The following is a 22,589-nucleotide window of genomic DNA, read 5'->3' as shown; positions in this document are numbered from 1 at the left end:
ATTTTGGAGACTGTCTTTTCACTCTGTTGATTATTTCTTTTGTGCACAAGTCCTTTTGTATGATGCAGTCTCACTTGTCTATTTTTTGCATTTGCTGTCTGTGCATTTGGGGGTCAAAAAATTAAGGCCCAAATTAATGTCAGGAACTTTTCCCTTTATTTTCTTCTATCAGTTTTACAGTTTCAGATCTTATGTTTAAATCTTTACTATATTTTGAGTTGATTTTTAAATATGGTGTGAGATAAGGGTCCAACTTCATTCTTCTGCGTGTAGAGATCCAGTTTTCTCATCACCTGTTATTAAAGAGACTGTCTTTTCCCCATTTTATGTACTTGGAACTCTTATCAAAGATCCATTGATGTAAATGTATGGATTTATTTCTGGGCTCTGTATTCTGTTCCACTGGTCTATATGTCTATTTTTATGACAGTACTATGCTATTTTGATTACTGTAGTTTTGTAATATATTTTAAAATCAGTAAGCATGATACCTCCAGCTTTTTTCTTGTTTAAAATTGCTTTGGCTATTCAAGGTCTTTTGTGGTTCTATGTGAATTTTACAGTTGTTTTTTCTATTTCTGTAAAAAAAAAAGAAGCAGCCATTAGAATTTTGATAAGGATTGCATTGACTCTGCAGATTGCTTTGGGTGGTATAGACATGACATTTTAACAATGTTAATTCTTCCAACACAGGATATCTTTCCATTAATCTATGTCTTCTTCTATTTCTTTCATCAATGTTTTATAGTTTTCAGTATACAGATTGCTAAACTTCTTGTTTAAATTCCTAGGTATTTTCTTCTTTTGAATGCTATTGTAAATAGGATCGTTTCTTAATTTCTTTTTCTGATAGTTCATTGTTAGTGTGTAGATATGTAACTGACTTTTTTTGTATATTGATTTTGCATCCTGCAACTTTACTGATGTCTTTCTTTATAATAGTTTTAATAGTTTTTGGTGGAGTCTTTTGGATATCTACATTTAAAGATCATGTCATCTGCAAACTGATGATTTTATTTCTTTTTTTTTTTCTAATTGGGATGCTTTTATTTCTTTTTCTAACTAATTGCTCTGGTTAGGACTTCCAGTACTATACTGAATAGAGGTGGTAAGAATGGGCATCTTTGTCTTATTCCTGACCTTAGAAGAAAAGCTTTTCACTGTTAAGAATGATGTTAGCTGTGGACTTGTCTTTTATCCATGTGTTTTTAGCTTAGGAAAATTCCACTTAATATTTTCAGCCAAAAAAATAGAGCGAGAAGTCACAATTTACAGTATTCAACATAGTATAAAATATTTTATATTTTTATTTAAAAATCACATCACTGTATACTTCAAACATCTATGCATATATCCTGCTTAATAGAACTGCATTCAGAAAACAGGTATGTTGTTCTTTCTGTGTGATTTAAGAAATAGTCAAGGACATTTTTGACCCCAGGCATTTCTTTGGCTTACCTATTCCTCAGAACTGAACACCCACATGACATTCGATCCCTGTTCTGTCTTTACAGGGCTAACATCTCTCTCTCTGCTACTTCAGGGACAGGTGCAATGGCCTCTCTAAACACCTGCCTTGCTTTTGTTTCCTAGTGAGAGATTTTCAAGTCAACATTGCAACCAACAGCACATTTGCTGAAGGGAAACCCTTAGAACTGATGTGCCTGGTAGTGGGCAGTGGCCGGGACCCACCACTTCAGGGCGTTTGGCTCTTCAACGGTATTGAAATGGCCCGCATTGATGCCCGTGGAGTTCTGCATCTGAAGAGAGACTACAAAGAGAGAGCAAGTCAAGGACAACTCCAGGTTTCAAAGTTAAACTCCAAGGCTTTCTCTCTAAGCATCTTTGCTGCGGGCCCAGAGGATGAAGGTACCTACGGGTGTGCGGTGGCAGAGATGGCAAGAACTCAGACGGGCTCCTGGCAAGTGCTCCAGAGAAAGCAGTCACCAGACAGTCGCGTGCACCTCAGGAAGCCAGCAGGTACGTGAAGCCGGGAGCAGACAAGGTCAGGCTGCTTTCGGATCCTCTCCTTCATTAGCACAGGATGCCTCGCGGGCACAGTGGAGGTCTCCTGAAGAGTCAGGTATCAATCAGATCACATTGAGGGGAAGTAAAGGAAAGCACCCAATCTAGCTAAAACCTGAGTCCTACTCTTGAGCCATTAAATGGGTCATGACCATAGATAACACCACTTTATTTCTCTAAACCTTAGCTTTCTCAAATGTACAGTAATGACATACAATTAGATTCTCCCTAAATCCTGTCTTACTACCTTACATTCTTTAATTCTATTTGCGATTAGCCCTGATTTTTATACATTGGGGTTTTTTTTCTTCAAGCAGAGAACACCTGTATGAATGAAGTCCTCTGTCTTCTTTAGTTGTGTGTGTGATGTGAGTAGGTTAAGAGGAAAAAAGCTCCATTTTGCCTTCTTCCTGGGGTATAAACACCTCGTTACTCCCCCACGCGCCTCTGGCATCTTTCAGGTGCCTTCGATCAACCCTCTCTTATCTTAACCTGACATAGGGGCTGATCTGAAGTCTTCATTCTGCATCAAAGCACGGCTCACAGTGAGGAACGAAGAGGGAAATGAGAGTGGGCAGGCTCTATGTCCTGTATTTTGCTGTGATGGGGTAAGATGCCTGTCCAATCGGCCCAAGTATCTGTCGGCATGGGACTGGACAGACCACTAGCTGTCATTTAGTTTATGAACTTTGGGCGACCTTCAACATGTTTGAATAGTCCAGGCTTTTTGTATGGAGAGAAAACAGACAACTACACAACTAATGCAGTGGTCCCTCAGTGTCTGCAGGCAGTTGGTTCCACAATCCCCCGTGGACACCACAATCTGTGGCTGCTTAAGTCCCTTATATAAAATGGCATAGTATTTGCATATAACCTATGCATATCCTCCAGTATACTTTAAATCATCTCTAGATTACTTACAATACTTAATGCAATGAAAATGTTATGTAAGTAATTGTTATACTATATTGTTTAGGGAATAATGACAAGAGAAAAAGTCTGTACCTGTTCAGTACAGATGCAACTGTCTTAGGCCTAACTACATAGTACACATCAGCGGCAATATAACCTTTTTTTGTGTGTGTAATATTTTCAACCCATGACTGGTTGAGCCTGTCGATGAGGAACCAGTGGATATGGTGGGTTGACTGCGTGAGGTCTCTGCGCTGAGTGTGAAATTCACAGTCTAGAAAGATTAATTTGCCCAAAAGCAAAAACAAAAACAAACTAAAAATAAAGATATCCTTGTTGTACTTGCTCACTGGAGACGTCTCCGGAGATAGATAAATCTCCCTTTCATGCTTTTCTTCATGTCCCCTTTTGCTAGGAGTGAAGACACAGAAGCCTTGGCCTAGAGTGACAAGCAGGGAAGTGTGTTGGTGTTAGTTTTCACATCAAACATTTGGTCTAACTTTCTAGGAACTGGAAAAAACTGTGTAGGCAGTTTATATATTTACACAGAACAAAATCTCTGCTTTGTGGATCTCGGTCTCCCCTGAACATATCTGCGAACTTCCTTAAACCTGCTATGTGGGATTTCTGCCAAAGGGGCCTGGAGGGGTACCTCATGGTGCACAGATCCAAGCCTATCGGTAGGGTGGTGTGAAAACAGTTCCTTGTGTAGGCTGGAGTCCAAACTAGGCCCAATATGTAGAACCAGAAAAAGTATTAGGGAACTTACTAAGGATCCTGTTGAGCACTCAGTTTCAAAAGTAAAACCATTATTTGAAATATGAGCAGAGTTTTATCATCCCATGAACGTTTCAGACAGAAGGGGTGACTCACTAGCCCTATGAATGTGTAACTTACCCATACTTAGTACTCACCAAGAGGCAGTAATGACCACAATGAACTAAGAAAACCTCATTTTAAAAACATGATGTTAGCTGAAACTAATTATTATGGCCATATTAAAGTAGTGAAGTTGTAACAATTTTCTCTCTAATTTCTACGCTTTAGTTAAGAATCTATTTTTAACTTGAAAAGAATTTAATTATAACCATGCTTCTAATACACAAAATTTGGAAATATATTTTTTATATATACACACATATACACACACACATACATATACCCACAAATATTATTCTAAAAATATATATAAAATATATTTGTAGACATTAAACTTCATTCTGCCTTTGTAACTTATGCACATATATAATTAAAACTGTAGAAGACCGAACTCCTGTCACAACAGGGAAGAACAATTTGCAAATTCAATCAGATCCTACTCGGATTTCCAATGCCAGTTCTATTTTGTTTCTCTCTTTTGGCTTCGAACTACCACTGTTCTCACTGAGTGCCTATTATAACACATAATACTAGTGCTAACAGCTAACCTTTACAGGCAGTTTCCCTGGGCAGCCAGCCCGAGCCCTTTGCGTGTGGCTTCATTTAGTTCTCTCAACAGTGTGATAAGGTGGGTGCTATTATTACCCCTATATTTACAGGAAAGAAAGAAAAGTGAGGCTCATAGAGGTCAACTATGTTGCCCAAGATAATTCTGACTCCAGGGACCTTGGCTTTAAGCATGAGGCTGGGCTGCCTCCGATACATGAGCTCCTGAGGTAGCTTTGCATTGTCCGCAAAGCACCCAGGACAAGGCCTTGCAGGGGAAGTGTTTGTTGAGTGAATGTCTGTATTTCTACACAGCTTGAACTTCCCATCTGGGAACCAGATTTACATTTATAGCTTAGATAAAAAAAAGAAGGATCTCCCTTCAAACCATATATATATATGTGTGTATATATATATATATAAATTTGAAAGATAAATATATATACATATGCACACATGTATTTTCCCACAAGTAATTGTTTTTTTAATGGTAGTGCTGTGAACAGAAATCCTATTAACAACACTCCTTGGCTGTCCAAAACACATGCTAATTAGGGAAGGATAAGTAGGGAAAGGAGGTTCATTCTGAACCATGAAAGTCTGAATTCCCAAAAAGTAAAAAATTTAAATAAACACCGTTCCATGACTTTCACGGTCGTATACCTACCCTAATTAATCTAACACAGTATTGTCAGATGTTTCCCAACTACATGTTCTTAAGGAAGGGATGATTTAACACATTGCTAAAAACAAGGCAAATTATAAATTGTTTAAGTGTAAATAGGTTCTTGTTTCCATTGTTCAAGCTTTTTAGCAAGTCTTTTTTTCTGAGGTGGTACGGGGTAAACAGCCTGATCGGATTGGTCTCAAAACAGTCAAGTCCTAATTAATGAGATCTCACTGTGCTTTAGACAATGTTTCATTTACTAAAATAATTTGTTCTTCTGCCTTGTTATCCACAGCAAGAAGTGTGGTCTTGTCCACCCAGAACAAGCAGCAAACTATATGGGAAGGAGAGGCACTAACCCTTGTCTGCAAGGCAGACGGAGCTGAAAGTCCCCTGTCCGTGAGCTGGTGGCACATCCCACAGAACCAGACACAGCCAGAGTTTGTGGCCGGCATGGATGGGGATGGCACCGTGCAGCTGGATGCCTCCTACGGGAAACCCAGTAACCACGGCCGCGTAAGGCTGGAGAAAAGGGACTGGGCCACCTTCCAGCTGGAGATCCCCTCCACCAACATCAGAGACAGCGGCACATATGAGTGCAGAGTGTCTGAGAGGACCCAGACCCAGGCCAGAGGTCTGAGCTGGACTCAGAAGATGTCCGTCACTGTAAAATCTCTGGGTAAGTGTCAAAGAAACCCTTTTTTGAACGTACATTTCACCAGTGCCTTGCTTTTGCAGGGGGATGCAGCAGAATTTGATCGTGTCTCATCCTGAATCCCCTAGTTATGGTATATGTACCCCAGGAGACAGAGCAAAGTCTCTGGCCACCATGTCAGTCACTTAATCTCTAGAGTTCACTCATCTTTATAAAGGTCATCTTTAGGGTGCAACTTGTAAGTTGTCATTCAAGGTTAAACACGAGATTCTATGAGTTGCAGTAGATTTAAAGAAGGGATATGGAGAGTGGAGCTGAGCCCTGTACACTCAGGCCTTTGACAGCCGCAGCCCTGCTATGACAGTCTCTCAGGCGTGTGCAAAAGAGTGCGCCGAACCTCAGGGTGCAAGGGAAGGAGGCCGCCCCCTGGGCCTGGGGAGCGCTCCCCCAGCTCGGTGGCAGCTGTCTAAGCAGCAGGCTGGACAAACACTGCCTGTTTGTTGTTGCTGCTGAGAACACTCAGAGAGGAGGGTCAGCTCAGGAAAACTGAGGCCAGAATTCAGGACAGACTATCCTGTGAATCCCCTTCTACCCCCAAATACTTGATGCCTGCAATGGATGAATGGCGGTCCAGTTTGAGGGGGTGGCACCTAGAGAACTAAGCGGTACCTTACTTTGATTTGATAAACATCTTACAAATTGCATTTTACATGTCTGCCCACAGCATCAAGTTTAAAAGTTACTCTGATGAGCCGTCAACCACAAGTGAAATTAACCAACACCTTGAACCTGTCCTGCATAGCGGGGGTTGGCTACTCTGACCTCCAGGTCCCACTCACCGTGTCGTGGCGGTTTCAGCCAGCTGGGTCTCAAGTTGCTCACCAGCTTGTCCGAGTTACCCATCATGGCACTGTCGAATGGGGAGACTTCCCGTCCCAGTTCCAAAAGAAGATGAAGGTTTCACAGTCTTCGTATCATTCTCAACTCCTAATCCACGATACCACCAAGGAAGAGGAGGGAGTGTATCAGTGTAAAGTGGATGTTTATGACAGAAATTCCCTGCACTTGAATGACCCTGCCCGGGCTTCTGCCATCTCTCACCCACTGAGGATAGTTGTCACTTTACCAGGTAATCACCACTCAAAATTAATCCCTGCCTTTTTAAAAAAAAATATGACTCCTATTTTGGGTAAATTACAGAATTGAAGCATGAAATACCTTCACCCTGTGTTTGTACTGCATCAGTCTGCACCATATACACATATAAATGATATCCAGGCTAACACTAAGTTATTATGTACAGAATAACAATACTGGTTGCTAAAACATTAAAATAGTTCCACACCAACTAATAATAACTGTTGCTCCATGCCCCTTCCCCATCTTCCCACAAGTCCCACCAGCCAGCAAGCGAAGGGTACCACCTGGGACAGCAGAGCTCTCTGGGGCTGGCTCCAGGGCGAGGCTCCTTCAGACCGGTCACCGCTCACGTCTTACCAGTCATGAGATGTTTGGGCTGTTTCCCCTCATTTTCACTGGAATGTATTTATCCACTCATTTTAATGAGTTAATGTATAAGAGAGAATATATGGTTATAGGCAAATATAATTTACCTTGTCAATTGGTAATACAGCATAGAGGTTAAAAGTAAGACAACCTGGGCAAAGTTTTGCTGAGTCAAGTATCTTCTTTCATGACTTTCGTTCTCTTGGGGCAGAGCGTTCAGAAGCCTTTGAAGTCATTTATAATAGATGTGACAAGCAGCATGACTTTGGATAAGTCATTTAATCTGCCGCAGCCTAGCCATCTCACCCATAAATTGCTAATGTGCAGTTTAAAAGTGGTGACATCCACAATGTGCCTGGCCCAGTGCCTGCCACACCAAGCAGATGCTCAAATGTGGTGACTGTCATTATTCTGCCTGCTGCTGGACAATGTTTTCGTAACAGTAATGATGTCTTTGTTGATTAACTCATGCCTTAATTAACTTGCCCTTTCTTTGGATTTTGAAATTATGTGGCCCAATCTTTTCTTCTGGAAACTTCTTTTTTCCTTAAGCTCATGATACAAGACTTTCTTGGTTTCTGTCCTAACCCTCTGACCGCTCTTCCTCATTCTGTTTTTGCAGAATTCTCCTCTTCCCCTGATTCATCCCTTTGAGTTTCATTCTCAGCTTGCTCTCTCCTTATTCTATACATCTACTGAAGTGGGCTTATTCCTACCCATGGATTCAACCTAGGTACTGATAAGTCCGAATCCATTTTCCTGAAAGACTTCCCTTCTGATCTCCAGACACATCTATGAAGCTGCCTCCAAGACATGTCTACGCTCAATATGTCAAAACAGAAATGCGCCATGTTTATCTCTCCAGAGCTCCTTCTCTGACATTGTTCTCTTTGTCACCACATCCACCAGTGACCCAAGTGGGAAACCTGAGCCATCCACAACTCCTCCACATCCACCTCATATCCAAACTCCCAGAGGAAAACCTGCAAAGTCCTTTATAATTCGGTAGAGTTATGTCTTGCCAGCATCATCCCTTTCTGCTTTCCATCTTAAATTTGAGCTCCAGTCACACTGAATTACTTGCAGTTCCTCAAATATTCTGTGTTCTCTCACTTTCAAAGTCTGTTCACGCTGCTTCTCTTGTGTGGAATTTCTTAAACTCTTCTTTAGCATACTAATTTCTATTAATCCTTAAGACTTAGCTTAGAGATATCTCCTCCAGGAAGCCTTCCTCACTCCCATCTTTGGGTTAGGTGGTCCTGGTGTGTGTTTTGATAGTCACTTCTGCATACCTCTGTCCCACTTGGGTGACACAGTCCTGCCACCTCTGAGCCTTTGTCCCTGTACTTCTAGACTGTGACCCCAATGAGGGGAGGTATCCATAGAACCTGGAATAGTCTAGCACGTAACATTGTATGTGCTTAATAAACCCTTATTGAAGGAAGAGCAATGTCAACGAGCAGTCACAAAAGTAGAATGAACAATGTCAGCAAGAAATTAGAATGAGATTTGGAAGCCAGGCTTTATCATTCACTTTTCTGACAAAGGAGAGAAGCTGTTGGGGTTAAAGGAGAGTTGACTCCATATGGCTACAACATTCTCACAGTTGAGTGGCTGCAAAGACACATACAATTTTTTTTTTTTTTGGTCACTCAATGGGTTTATTTTTTTGAGACACACAAGTTTAATAGCCCACATACAACTTCCTTTTGTTCACCCATGTTGAAAGGCACATACAACTAGACTGGCAAATTGGGAGTCCAGGAGCACTCTGGTTAGTGAACACACAGACAAAGAACTGCTTCTCTATCTGAGCTATAAAATGCTACAGAAGAGAAGGTGCCTGTGCTTAAGTGGTTCAGAGGCTGAATGAGCAGTCGGTGGGGCTGCTGGAGCGGGAATTCACACATCTGACAGATGTAGGAGGTATTGCTCTAGTTGACCTCTAGTGGCCGTTCTACCTTGAAATCCTGTTTTCTAACAAAAGTAACTGTTTCCATTCTTTTAATTTAGAGAGCAAGCTAAAAGTGAATTCAAGCAGTCAAGCCCAAGAGCTCTCCCTCAACTCCAACACTGCCATAGAATGTAGGCTCTTGTCCCAGACCCCTGGGAACCTGCAGTTAGCCGTTATTTGGTACTTCTCTTCCGTTTCCCCGAATGCATCCTGGCTGACGATCCTGGAAATGGACCAAACCAACGTTGTAAAATATGGGGATGAATTTCACACCCCACGGAGAAAACAAAAATTCCACACTGAGAAAGTTTCTCAAGACATATTTCAGCTACACATTCTGAATGTGGAAGACGGCGATCAGGGCAAATACCGCTGCGCTGTGCAGGAGTGGCTGCCGTCTGCAAACGGCGCTGCGTACAAGCTTGGAGAAGAGACGTCGGGTCTGACAGAATTGAAACTCAGGCCCACAGGTAAACCTCACGCGTCTTTCTTTAGGATTGCCATCCTCTCCTGGGTGGCTGTTCTTCAGAGTGATGATGTGAAGGTAAAAATAGGACCTAGAATCCTAGGAATAGTGTCCCCTTCACGATGACTGTAGGATCTGGAAGCCCACCAGAGGTGGGGGGATGGGTTCATTTAAGGTGAATCAGCCTGAGGTTTCCAGCAGCTTGGAGGAGAACAAGATCCCTTTGATTGTTTGCTGATCAGCCTGGCAGCCGGGTCCATGCTGGTACCCAGGGTGTTGTATCTTCAGATCTCTATAATAACAAGCTGTGTCATTCCAGTGGGGCTCTATTGTAATTTGGCAGAGAAAGAGTAATACGAAGCATATTTTTCCCACTGTGAACAGAAACTGTACAACTCAACGGGGATGTGTGCAGAAATTGCTTTTCAACATTTGGCTGTCTAAACAGAAGGCAAATAAGAGTAGTTAACCATTGGAATGGCTTACTGAGGGAATCTCCTCTTCCTCAGGAGATCTTTAAAAATGTACTAGACGTTCCATCCACTTGCGCTGGTCCAAGATGCTGCGGTCTAAGGGTGGTGGGGTCGAGTCGATCCCTCAGCCCTAGTTAGGCCACCTCCAGTGTTGATTAAAATCAGATGAATGGCACGGCTCAGGTTTGGGAACCGGATGAGATCTGGCGGCACCATGGAAATAAGTTCATCTAGTTTGGCATTTAAAATTCTATTTTCAATGTAACATCCAAAACAAGATTATAATGAGCATTGCTGCATGGCAGGCCGTTAGGCATACAAACGACAAGGCGCTGCTCTTGCCTGAAGGAGCTCACAGTCTGTTGGGGCCGCAGGGGGCCCCTCTGGCTCCTCTTCTCTGTGTTCTTCAGACCCTTCTTCCTCTCCCTGCTAAATGCGGGCGTTCCTCAGGGATAGATCCTGGGCCCATTTTTCTTCCTCTTCTCTGCTCCCTTCGGACTTCTTAAACACTGCCTTGACTTCAGCTGCCACCTCAACGAAATAGCTCTAGGTCTTTCTTCTTACCCTCCCCTCATCTCTGACTGCCTGTCGGGCGTTCCTGCTCCGAGGCCTCGGAGTCCCTCGCACTCAGTGTGTCCCAAATTGCATTTAGCCTGTCTGCCATCCCACGGGACTCAGGCACACTTCTGCATTCTCCATCTGTGTGGCTGGCATTCCTTCCTCCCAGTTGTCTAAGCCAGCTCTTGACAGTATATGCACAGCCCTTTAGGGAGGCAGCCACTGCTGAGCTCAAGCCAGAGCTTTCGCATTCAAAGTTATGGGCTCAGTGTTGTCCCGCCTTTTAGTAGATCGAGAAATGCCTTAAAAATTTTTTGGGGGAGGGGGGGCGACATTGCTTCTTTTGAGAACATTCACAAGAAATTCAAATTATTTTAAAATTCTGAGGTGTCAAACAAAACGTACTTGGATGTGGCTGCTGGAGGTGCCCTGTGGAGCATCCTGGTGTAGGGAGTGAGTTAAGATACTGAGAAATACTGGTCAAAACTGTAGGAGGGATGTTTTCTCTGAAATCAGAAGAGGAGAGGATTTCAAGGAGGGAAAAAACTTCAGTGACAAAAGCACACACACACACATAGTGGACAAAAAAGACTGGAGGAGGTCTCGAACAGGGAAATCGGTCCCTTGCTGTGGACCTTGGCCAGAGTGTAGCAGTGGGACTGGAAGGCTGATTGCAGTAACGCGGGGAGTAATTTGAGGGCAGGAAGCAGGTAAACAGTAATTTATCGTGTAAGCTGATAATGTCACATGCTTTGCCATCAAGGGAAGGAGAGGGTAAAGATGGTTACTAAAAAAGAGCCCAGGATCAGACAAAGCTGCTCTTTCAAAGATAGATTATCAGTGTGATTGTAGTAGAGTTGAAAACTCAGTGCGTGCTGTAATTTCTTTGTTTTGTTTGTAACCATTCTGGCTTTCATGCCAAGTCCTTACCTGCTGGTTAGCAGAGAAAAAAAAATTTAAGTAAATGTCAAAATCTGTTTAAAATTTAGTCTAGTTCAATGACTTAAATGGTCTCCTTGAGCGGTAGTCTAACACTTGTATAAAAATGTTCAGTGTCTCAGATAGCCTCCTCTTTCCCTGTGTGTCTACACCTGAGGCTATATCCAGGTAATTTGCTGAGAATAAGGGATATGGCAGAATACGTGACGTGAGGGATCGGTAGGGGGCTGAACGTTCTGGGAAGCAGAAGAGAGAGGTGACCAGGGAAAGGTGAGAGAGGCAGGAAGGATCCCCACCAAAACCGGGTGGCTTTCAGTGGCAGGTCCAGAGATAAGTAGGACTAAAGAACAGAAATGGCTAGTTTGACTCATAGCTAAGAATTTTCTAGCAAATATGGAAGGATTTGGTATCTAAAGGTTATAAGATGGCATCTCCTCAATGAGAACTAGGTTTTCCCAAGGAGGTATTCCATGTAAAAGTCTAGGTTCTTCTCTAACTCAATACCATTTTACTTCCCAGGAAGTAAGGTACGTGTCTCCAAAGTGTACTGGACAGAAAATGCTACCGAGCACGGAGAGGCGGCCATCCGCTGCAGCCTGGAGAGCTCGGGCGGCTCAGCCTCCCTGTTCTCTGTGATGTGGTACCGGACCGGAGAACGCTCTGGAAGTCAACTGCTGGCGCACCTGCAGCACGACGGCTTGCTGGTGTATGGCAAAGCGGGGCTCGGGGGGTACCTGCAGTGTCACCGTGCGTCCCCTACAGACTTTGTCCTGAAGTTTCATCGGGTGGAGATGGAAGATGCCGGAACGTACTGGTGCAGGGTGGCAGAGTGGCAGCTCCTTGGTACCCCCAGCAAGTGGGTCACCCAGGCATCGGGGGAGTCACAGCATGTGGTGCTCACGGTGCTGCCATCAGGTAACTTGGAGTTCACCTGCCGTGGCTCGTGGTCAGGAGAGTTTTTGTCTCCCCTCTTCTCCTTCCCCTCCCAGCTATGTTTTGCTCCTTCTTCAAGCTGAAACCTATTTCAGACTCTCTAACAAAATGACTCTGCCTTTTCTCTCAGTGGGAACTTATTTGGACAGACAAGGTCTGCATGAGGTTTTAGCATGGATATTGAAATGTCAGAGGGCTCTGCCTCCAGTTGCAAACAAAAGAAGCCCTCCTTGTTATATCCCTTTAAGAGTATCTGAATTAGACATCCTTATGCCTTGGCTTACCTTGAATCTCAGAATGCTGATGCACAGTGAAGTGGGAATGACAGAGGGACAAGGTGACTTTCCGTGTGATCTGGTTGAACCAATATCAGCTACATCTCCATGCTTCCTGGGTCAAAAACAAAACAAAACAGACAGTAAAAACCTTTTGCAATGAATGAGAGCCAGGCTTCTTATCTCTCTGCGTGGTCAACCAACTACCACACTTTGATAACGACAGTCATTTGGGGCGCCTCTCCTAATTGCACCTCGAAGGCACCAACGGAGGAAGGGCACCTGAGAGAACTTGTTTACAGACTCCAACAAGGAGGGCGGCTCCTTGACCACCATCGGCCAAAAGGTGACCCTTCTCTGTGTGGGAAGGCTGTCTGTTCAGCTGAGTGCACAGATTCAGGAGGGTTGGGGAAAGAGATTTTGGAGGAGAAGGGGGCACCCTTCCAACCAGAGCAGTGCCAAGCATATAATAGGCATTTATTAAGCATTTGTTAATGAAAGCAAAAGTGTCTCCAGCCAGACCAGTAAATCTTCCCTGGCAATCGATGAGCTGGCGCATGTTGCAGCCAGTTCATTCCCTGAGCTACTCCTGCCTGGTGGTGTTTAAGGAGAAGATGAGAGGTGAGCGATGAGCTAAACTTACAGTGGCAAAGGTCATCCGAGAAGTGGTGGTGTGGTCTTGGCTCCCTGCACCAGAGAGGGCTCTAAGGATCAATAAAGATGGCATTCCTAGGACAGCAGCTAGCTTTGGTGACACCCCTCAGGAGGGAGAGAGGGCTGCCGAGGACATAGAGAAGCTTCCCAGCTCTCCCAGCAAGGCTTCCAGAGTGGAAGTCAAAGTTATCTGGTTTGTTCTCTGGGGTTCCATCATCCTCTTCCCCATCCATTCTGCAGTGAATTTTCCTCCCAAGTCTCCACGCAGAATTTTTCTTCTGGTCAGCTTTTCTTCCATTCCAGTAATTATAGGAAGCCCTATACCTCTGAGCCCATTCCATGTATCTTTTCCCACCAGAATCCCTGGGCTTTGCAGAACCAGCACTTTTTGCAGTAGAACAAATAGATAATAACCCTAAAAAGTATATATTCTATAATTAAAAAGCACATCTCTTTGAGGAATCCTTATAAAAGCAAGTGTGAGGCTTTAAACAGATGGACCCTGGAAAGAAATTGGATTCTTCACAATTGAAGAAGCTGGAAAGCCCATGTTGTAGTTTTCATTGCAAGTACAGTTAGAGGTTCCCCAAACAACTTTGTAGTCTAGCATCTTGCCTCCCATGTCTGGATCGTTCTTTCTGCAAGAAGTGAGGCAGTGTGGGGAGAAGAAAAATCTCAGGGCCAGGAGTCAGGCAAACCTATGCTCAAATCATAGCTCTACCACCTACCTACTAGCTATGAAATCAAAGTATCTAGCACAGTCCTAGAAATTGTAAGTGCTCAAAAGAAACGTTAACTCTTTCTCCTATGTCTCCAAACATGCCACACACACACACAAATGTATGTGCATATGTACATGTCCATTTACATAACAAATTATTGTAATTTATTCAATAAAGAACTATATGAGGTTCTGCATGTACTGCAGAGTCAGTCCCCACAGAGCTCAGAGTCTGGTGGGGCAAGTGAAGTCCAACCTGTTAAGTGTCATCAAAGAAATAGCCTCAGGATGCTACAACAGGAGCAGAGTCAGGGCTTGGGGAGGACTGGGCAAGGAGAGGATCTGGGAAGGGTCCCCAGACTCTGGGGCCTGTAAAAAGGGGAGAAACACATTTTACAAAAAGGAAAGGGTATGCAAGGTGATCATAGAACCTGGGTAGAATGGCAGGAGATGAGGTGAGTGAGGTGGGGAGGCGCAGATTTCAGGTGTATGAAGCTAAAGAAAGTGTACTTTACCAGAGAGGTTCTGGAGTGCCATCGTTCAAGCAGGCCAGTGACATCCTCAGACTTGCACTATAGAAAGCTCCCCTCTAGGAGCATTGTTAACAGTCAGTTGGAAGGGAGGTAGGCACAGAGCAGGGAAAACCATTTGGAAGCGATTGTAGAACCCAGGGAGATAAGATAGAGGCCTGAATTAAGGCAGTGCCCGTGAGGGCTGAGAGTAGGACAGACATTTGGGATTAGGAGGTGTACTCTTAAAGACTGAGACTGGTTAGATGTACCGGTATGTGCGGCCTGAGTGAGCAGAAGGAGCGGCTCAAGGATGAAGATCAAGTTTCTGGCAAAGGTGGATAATGGAACATTCACTAAACAGGAAAAGTCTGAAGGGGGAGATAAATTCAATTTTGAAAAGTTAGGTTGGACTTCACTTTGAGGACCTGTGAGTTACCCAGGGAGACCTATCTAGTAGACATCAGAACTTCCAAATGAGATCTTTGCCAGAGCTGTAGATTAGAAGTCATCAGCTTATAACCAGTAGTGATGCCCAGGGAAGGACCTCTGAGATCCCCCACCATTTATTGGTCAGGGAAGTGCAGAAGAGGAGCCTGTGAAGGAGGATGAGGGAGTAGATGAGAGGTAAGAGGAGAACCAGCGTTTGGTGATCACCCAGAAACCAAAGGCAGAGAAGGGGCAAGAGGGAAGGGAGAGCCAACAGATATTAGCTATTGCAAAGAGGTCAATGAAAAGAAGAATGGGGAAGCAGCCACTGGATTTAGCAATATAGAGAAATTGCAGAAAAGCAAAGAGAGAAGTCAGACTGCATGAGAAAGTGGGTACCACAAATGCAGGTTATGCTTGCAAGAGTCTTGAGGTGAAGGGCAATAGGAACAACAGTAACGAACAGCAAGGGGAGCCAGTGAAGGTCGCTTTGCTCTGTTTTGGTCTGGAGACCGTGGGAATTTGAGCATGTGTACATTGCAGAGGGGAAGGGCCCGTGGAGAGAAGAGGAAGAACAGAAGAGAACAGACACAAGTGACAGTCCAACATCCTGCACGAACACACACCACCTCTTGACAGGAGTGGCCCAGAGGGCCGTCCTCCCCCGGCCACCGTGTGCCAACCCTTTACCTGCCGACCTAAGTGTCACTTTCTGAGTAGCCTTGCCTTGCTCTCTTAATCATCACACCTGTTTAACATCCGTCAGCGCCGTACATTCTGAGAAGACAGAGACTCTGAGGGTCTCATCCCCAGAGCTAGCACAGTGCCTGGCACATAGATGCTCAAACACTCTCTGAATCACAGTGCAGTTGCCCTCCTGATAAGGACCAGCTCTATGTATTAATAGAGGGCAGATCAAATATAATGTGCTACCAATTTTCGCTTCTCAAATGGTTTTCTACCACCCCAATTTGGCAACTCCACATTGAGTTAGTTTGGGACTGTGTAACAAAACTGTGAAGCGTGTGGTTTAAGTGAAGGTAGGGAATTTAAGAGGCATGTCCTGGGGAGAACAGACCTTGCATTTTCTTCTCCACCTTCCTTAGCTATGGTTAAGCAAAGGCAGGGGCTCCAGCCACCTGAGTCCTTTAACCTCACCCTCATACCCCAGACATAAATGCCTTATTCTAGAAAATTCTCTGTGATAAATTGATAAGCAAGGCTACAGGGCTTTTGGGGGGCTGGATTATTTGTAGTAGTTTGGCATTTGTTACTATTTCCCAGCTTTTGTTTAGATAAGAATATACTCAAAAAGTAGATCCTCAAAGGAGGTATGTGCCCCTACTACACTGAAGTTTCTGGAGAGACTGTGCCAATTATCTGCGCTACCCCAGTGCCTCCAGGAAGGCCCGACATGTCGCGCTCAACAAATGCTCGATGAAAGAATGAGTAAGCCAGTCTTGTGTTGGGTTGAAACAGGATGCTGTCAGGGGTTCACTTATGTGGGGATGCACTTGCTTCAGGTGACCTAACCCTACTTTTATTTCTTGGCAGGAGCCAATTCTCCCACATGGCCGCCCGTGGCCAAATCAGTTGCCCAAGTTTTGGTTGGGATGGGGAAGAGTTGGCAGGCCTTGGACTGTCCCGTACCGTTCTTCTTCTGAAGTGACACCAATAAGGAGTGTTCGTTGTGGTGCATTTGGCTGTGGGTGGAAGCATGCTATAAACGAAACCTGACGGTGAAGTGTTATTGCATTTTTGGCTCAGTCTCACAGGCCTTGTACTCTGAGCCTTGGGCACTTACTTGGATTAATTCAAAATGCTAAACCTTAATGGTTTTGAATGTACTAATCTAATCCAGACATGGGTGAGAGGCAGACGGTGGGAGATGGTGTTTGTGGGATCCAGAGCGAACCCTGTCCTCCCAGGAGAGGCCATTCAGAGGCGGTGGAGCTGACGGCTGCTGGCTGAGGGTCCCTTCGGCACACGGGGAGCACATGCCGTCCTTTGGTGGCAGACTGCTCTAAGTGAGGCAGGCTCCTCCCCATTTAGATAGTCCAGGCCCCTGGCAGTCCCTTCACACTGAAGGTTGGCATCTCAGTGGCAGAAAAGCAAGTACCAGAGTTTTCACCTTCTATGTGCCGGCCCCTTCTCCCATCATCACACCTCCATTCTAGCAACAGTGATACGTGGGTTCTATAGACTCCCGCCTCCCAGTTCTCCACCTCCCATGACTAGAAAAAGGAAGCCAGGGTCTCCTAAGGAATCATGTGACTCTCAACTGAATGTCACTCAGTCCTGCAGACAGAGGGCCCAGAGATTTAAAAAAGAGACTTGGTCTGTGGAAGAACACGCACAACCCAGCCTGTGGGCCCTGAAAGGAACCATCAGGCTCAGCCCTGTTTTTCTCTCTGGTCTCTCAGGAGAAAGTTGCCTGTGATTTTCTAACTTTCTCAGTAGCATTCAAGCTAATATTTATTCTTTGCTGACTCAACAAATGTGCCAGGCACTATTTTAAATGTTTTATTATGCATTATCTCATTGCGGTTCCAGAAATTATTATCCCCACTTGATTGATGAAGAAACTAGTGATTAGAGTGGTTAAGTAACTTGTCCAATATCAGTCATGGTAAGTGGAAGAGCCAGGATTTGAACCCAGCTCTCCAAGATGGAGGAGGTACTCAATAATTAGTCTGCACATGAATAGTGTGAAGTACCAAGGCCAGTACCCTTAGCCTCTTGTCTCTTCAGCTCCATTCTCTTTCAGCATCTCTGTCTATACCTCCTTCTTAACCACATGCCTTCAAATGTATTCAGATAAGATGTGGGAGAATTACTGTAGTTAAAGGGCCTTACAGGGGTTAGGTAGAATGTAGAGAAGGGATAATAAAGGATTCAAAATCTAGCTTTTTCATTTCCCATCCTTTCAAAAACAAACACCCAATGTAAGATGGAGCGTATAAATGAAACCAGAGGAAATCCAGACAACAAAGGCCTACAGTTCCTTGCCAGCCTGCTCAGAGCTGCCGTGTTCAGTGATGATTTCACTCTGTGCAGAAGATGGCAGCCATACCCCTGGGTTCCTGGCTGTGGAATTCACTCTTGTGGCCGGTTCATCTATCAGTCTCCATTGATGGCCTATGACAAAGTGCTGCACAAAATAAAAAGGTGCAGGAGACCTAGGCCCTGTCCTCCAGGAGTTCCCAATGCAGGAGTTAGACCAGTGTCTAGAGACTTGAGTTCCAATAGACATTCTTCAAGATGCAAAATGCACCAGCAATGCCCAAAATAGAATCCTTGTAGCATGTGGTTGATCAAAATGACCTCAGAACCTGTTGTTTTCATGTCAATGAGTCTATCATCCCCAAAATCCATTGGCTTAACCTCTGAAAAGGAAGTTGCTTATGTTATGACCATTTTTCAATGGAAGCACAGCTACTGTCAACATCAGATTGTCAGAACAGCCTGATTTGGAATATCCTGTCATAAGTAAATGTAGTTGGAAGGCTACATTTTGTAGTTGGTGGCTCATGAAGCTTGTGTCTTTCTAAATCAAGAGACTGTAAGACTGGTCTTTTACTGGTAATTCAAGGGTCTGCATCCCAGAGCCTGTGTGGATGTGGTCTTCTCGTCTGTGTCCCTGCTGTGTGGCCAGGACCCACACTGAGGCGGCATGTGTGTGTTCCACGTGTCTGGTGCTAACAGCACTTCCCCATGGACTGCAGCTGTGGATGCAAGCCTTTATATAGTAACTTCTGCCCCATTCAATCCAGTCTAATTCAGATCAGCAAAAGTTATCAAGCACATATGCTAGACATGGCAGGGGCTATAGAAACAAATGGCACCATCAGACATACTTGAGTACCTATGATGAAACAACAGAGATGGCTAGAAGGGGGTTGAAAGAGGTCTAAATAGATGTGAGTGTGAGGGGACAGAAGAGAACTGTATCTGAGGTGAGGTAGGACCGCCTGGGGGAAGAAGGGTGCTCTGAGCTGGGCCAGGGCACCCAGAGGGCCCAAGGGATTAGGGTGCAGAGAGCATACCAAGGGGAGGGGGCAGGGAGAACAGTGCAGGTAAGGTGGAGGGGGTCTGGAGAGCGGGGGACCAATCTGGAGTCAGGAAGGGATGATACTGCTCACTGTAGGTGCTATTTTATGAGGACCATGCATGAGAGACAGGGGGAGAGAGAGGTTAAGAAGCAACAGCAGTGGGAATAACTCAGTTAAAATTTCACGCCTGGCAGCCGAGCTGAGAACGAGGGTTGAATTATAGATATTCTTTTTGAGGAAAGAAGATTAAAGGAGGGGTTTTCTTTTCTGTTTTGGTTTTCTTTCTGGCTGTTAGTTTTAAGTAGGTCATTGGAACCTCTGGTGGTTGGAAAGTGCGGGGCCAGCCGGGATAGGTTGGAAGAGTCCTCAGCTCCCTGCACTCCCTCCTTTGTACCCCATGTGTGATTTAAGGGGCCAGCCTCTATTTGGGCCCCTTATATTTACATGTATTTGCCTATAAAAATGAATCCTAGAAGTGTTTATAATTGAATTAGTACAAATAAGTCAAAGACTAATTATTCTCTTTTTCTCCCCTCCAACCCTCTCTCTCTTTTTTTTTTTTTTTGGTAGAGTCCACGCTTCCTTCCAGGATCTGCTCTTCAACATCTTTAATCTATTTTTTATTTGTCTGCCCCTTTGTTGTGTTCACGCTTCTGCTCATTTCTGTCCTCTGCTTATACTGGAAGGCCAGGGAGTTGTCAGCACTGAGACTAGCCTCCCAGAAAGAAAAGTCCCTCTGGGTGAACATGAACGGGGCTGGAGACAGTCCCACCAAGAGGTGGGAAGAGGAAGAAGAAGACGGTTGAACCCAGAGAGGCGCCCGCAGCCCTGTGGGAAGAGTGTGGACTTTGCAATTGGACTGATCAGACCGGGGAGAATGAATCCTGGTTCTGCCCTTCTCTGTGTCTGTGGCCTTGGGTAAGTTACCCAGGAATCTGAGGAGACGTTTATTGAGCCTATGTGTGGTGCCAGGCACTGTCAAGTGTTTCTTTGTGTGTGACCTCATCTACCCCTTGCATCTCTCCTCCCCTCCGGAGCTAGATGGCATCATTACCCTGATTTCATTCACCACGCGTCACGGAGGTTCAGGTTCCCCATCTGTGAGGGGAGAAGTCCCGCAGTCACGCAGCCTCTGGGGCTTAGTGACATCCTATGGCCAAGCCCAGTGGGGCTCTCTCAGCTCTCCTCCCCTCCTAGTCACTGGTTCCCTGGAAAACACCCTGAGCTCCTGTCGCACTGGCTCTGGGTAACCCTTTGCCTGCAGTGAAGAGGTGTAGGAAAGGGCCTGGTGTCAGCAGGGCGAAAGGAATTGGGAACATGCCCTTCTTTCCCATTAAACCTGCCTCCCACAACTTCTTTCAAGGCAGAAATCCCATTTTTCCCCTCCGTCCCACCTATAAATGCCACTCAAGAGCTTTGCATAGTAGGTGCTTAATCAATGTTGGTTCTTTGATGAAGTAATAAAGCATTTTGTAGCCTGCGTTGTTGTTTTTCTTTTCCTTCCTTTATGAGACTAAGTCATTGCTAAGGAAAAACTTTTTTTTTAATCCAGCAACAGTGCTCCAGTCAGCCCCCAAAGGCCTCATATCTCCCCTCCCTCCCCGCACCAAAAGGCTGATCTGGCTCCTGGTTCTTAGCCAACGCCTTGTATTCTCTGACAGGACAGCACTCCGATACTATGGTGGTGATTTGGGGGAGGAGGGGTCAACAGCGCCTCCATTCCCCGCCCACCACCTCCAGCGGGCTAGGAATTCTGGGGGACAGTGGGTCAAGTCTGGTTCCTCGGGACCCCGTATTCTCAGCCAGGCAAAGTCAAGAGGATGGTGGTGGGCTTGGGATTCATGGCTTAAGGCTTTCAGCAACTGGCCCCCAGGAGAAAACAACTGTCCCCACGGGGCCTGAGGTCCCTTACCTTTGTTTCAAAAGCTACTCAGGCTGCATTGTAGCCAGAATGGAAAATCAATCAGTGTCGCCTAACAGGCTTGAGAAAACACATCTATTTATTGTCTATGTGACCAACAGCATTGCTTTAACACTCGGTAATTCGCATTTCCAAGGAGAACAATTTATTTTTAATTATTTTATCAGGCACAGACATCCTCTCCAAACATAATTAGTTTTTTTGCAAGGGAGTTATCAGTGGCTATGAGAACTCCCACTGTAGACCTGCTGGTTCCTTAAATTCTTCTCCCTTTATGGCCTCATTTGAAATACTCCAAATGTTTCCTTAAACACATCAACACATTTGTTTTTCTCAGGTAAGGAAGCAGAGTTTTCAGAGAACAAAGCTAAAGTCAAGACTTCTTAGAAAGTATGATTAATGTCTCCTCCTCCAATTTTTCCAGAAACCTACATTTTAATTGGGATACTGAAGGGAAGGAGCAGAATTGAATCCAGTCAGAGGGTCAGAGGGTTCTGGTGCTTCCCCTCCCCCCACCACCTCTTGCTTCACCTGAACACCATTGAGCTCACATACGCCAGTTTTTCACGCACGTTTGAATGAAGCACAGAGGTTGCCAGAGCAGACACTTGAATATCCAGCTGTCCCCCACCCAGTGGGGTCTGGGAATGATCATTTCCCAGTGAGCATCCCGTGTCAGGCCTAGGGCAGGTACGAGGGGGCCAGTGGTAACCCAAGCGAGCATAGCCCTGCTTCCCTTGCTGATCACCTTGTCTGTCCTGGACGTGCTACTTTCATTGATGGGATCTGACACACGTTAGATTTTCAGAGAAGCCGTGCTGCACTCTTTGGCTCTTAGTGGGTTTTGAGGCAACTAACACCCCTATCTTCTTTTTTTCCTTTTTGAACTTCTAGAATAAAATTTGTTTTCACAGTAGACATTTTACACAAAACCTGTATTCAGTCCAATTATGTACTGGTTCATTTTAGTTCTTAAAACTTAATGAAGAACTTCACTTTTACTCATTGATTTCAACCTTTCCATTCTGCGTCACCACCTGGTTTTACTTTACTTTCTTGTGTTATAAATTCTCCTTGGCAACAGGACAAACCTCTGTCTCAGGAGTTGGCTGCCTATGGCCCATGGGCAAAATACAGCCCAGCACCTGTTTTTTAAAATACAATTTGTTGGAATCCAGCCCTTTCCATTTGCCTATGTATTTTCTGCGGCCAATGTTATGACAAAATGGCAGAGTTGAGCAGTTGCCATGGAGACTGTATGACCCTCAAAGCCTGAAATATTTGCCGTCTGGCTCTTTATGGAAAATGTTTGCCAACCCTGCTCTCTTAAAGTAGCTAATGTTCGAGCTGTCTTCGCTATGTATTATGTTCCTGGGAAACTCGATCTGACTTATTATATCCGTAGTGGTTATATATCTGAATTAATTTAATAAATAATCTCATATTGGTGTCTAGTCCAGCAGTTCTAAAGGTTGGATTCTCTTTTTACCACACTCCTATGAGAGATGTTAACTC

At 44.7% G+C, this 22,589-nt stretch overlaps 1 protein-coding gene across 1 annotated transcript in view; it reads left to right on the top strand.

Moving 5' to 3' along the window:
* The window catches only part of CD101 (CD101 molecule), a 35,283-nt gene extending 15,324 nt beyond the window's left edge, over positions 1-19,959 (top strand). The window contains exons 4-9 of the mRNA XM_054564787.1: positions 1,594-1,980; positions 5,325-5,708; positions 6,409-6,813; positions 9,204-9,614; positions 12,100-12,495; positions 19,724-19,959. Coding sequence (XP_054420762.1) covers positions 1,594-1,980; positions 5,325-5,708; positions 6,409-6,813; positions 9,204-9,614; positions 12,100-12,495; positions 19,724-19,959 — 2,219 coding nt within the window. The remainder of the gene's footprint in view (positions 1-1,593; positions 1,981-5,324; positions 5,709-6,408; positions 6,814-9,203; positions 9,615-12,099; positions 12,496-19,723) is intronic.
* The last annotated feature ends 2,630 nt before the right edge of the window (positions 19,960-22,589 follow it).

Source organism: Pteronotus mesoamericanus, unplaced genomic scaffold, assembly GCF_021234165.1.
Source record: "Pteronotus mesoamericanus isolate MK-2021 breed Mesoamerican mustached bat unplaced genomic scaffold, CSHL_Meso_final scaffold_99, whole genome shotgun sequence".
In the NCBI taxonomy this organism is placed as follows: Eukaryota; Metazoa; Chordata; class Mammalia; order Chiroptera; family Mormoopidae; genus Pteronotus; species Pteronotus mesoamericanus.
Note: the sequence above shows the minus strand (reverse complement) of the source record. Positions and strands in the feature narration are given on the sequence as shown.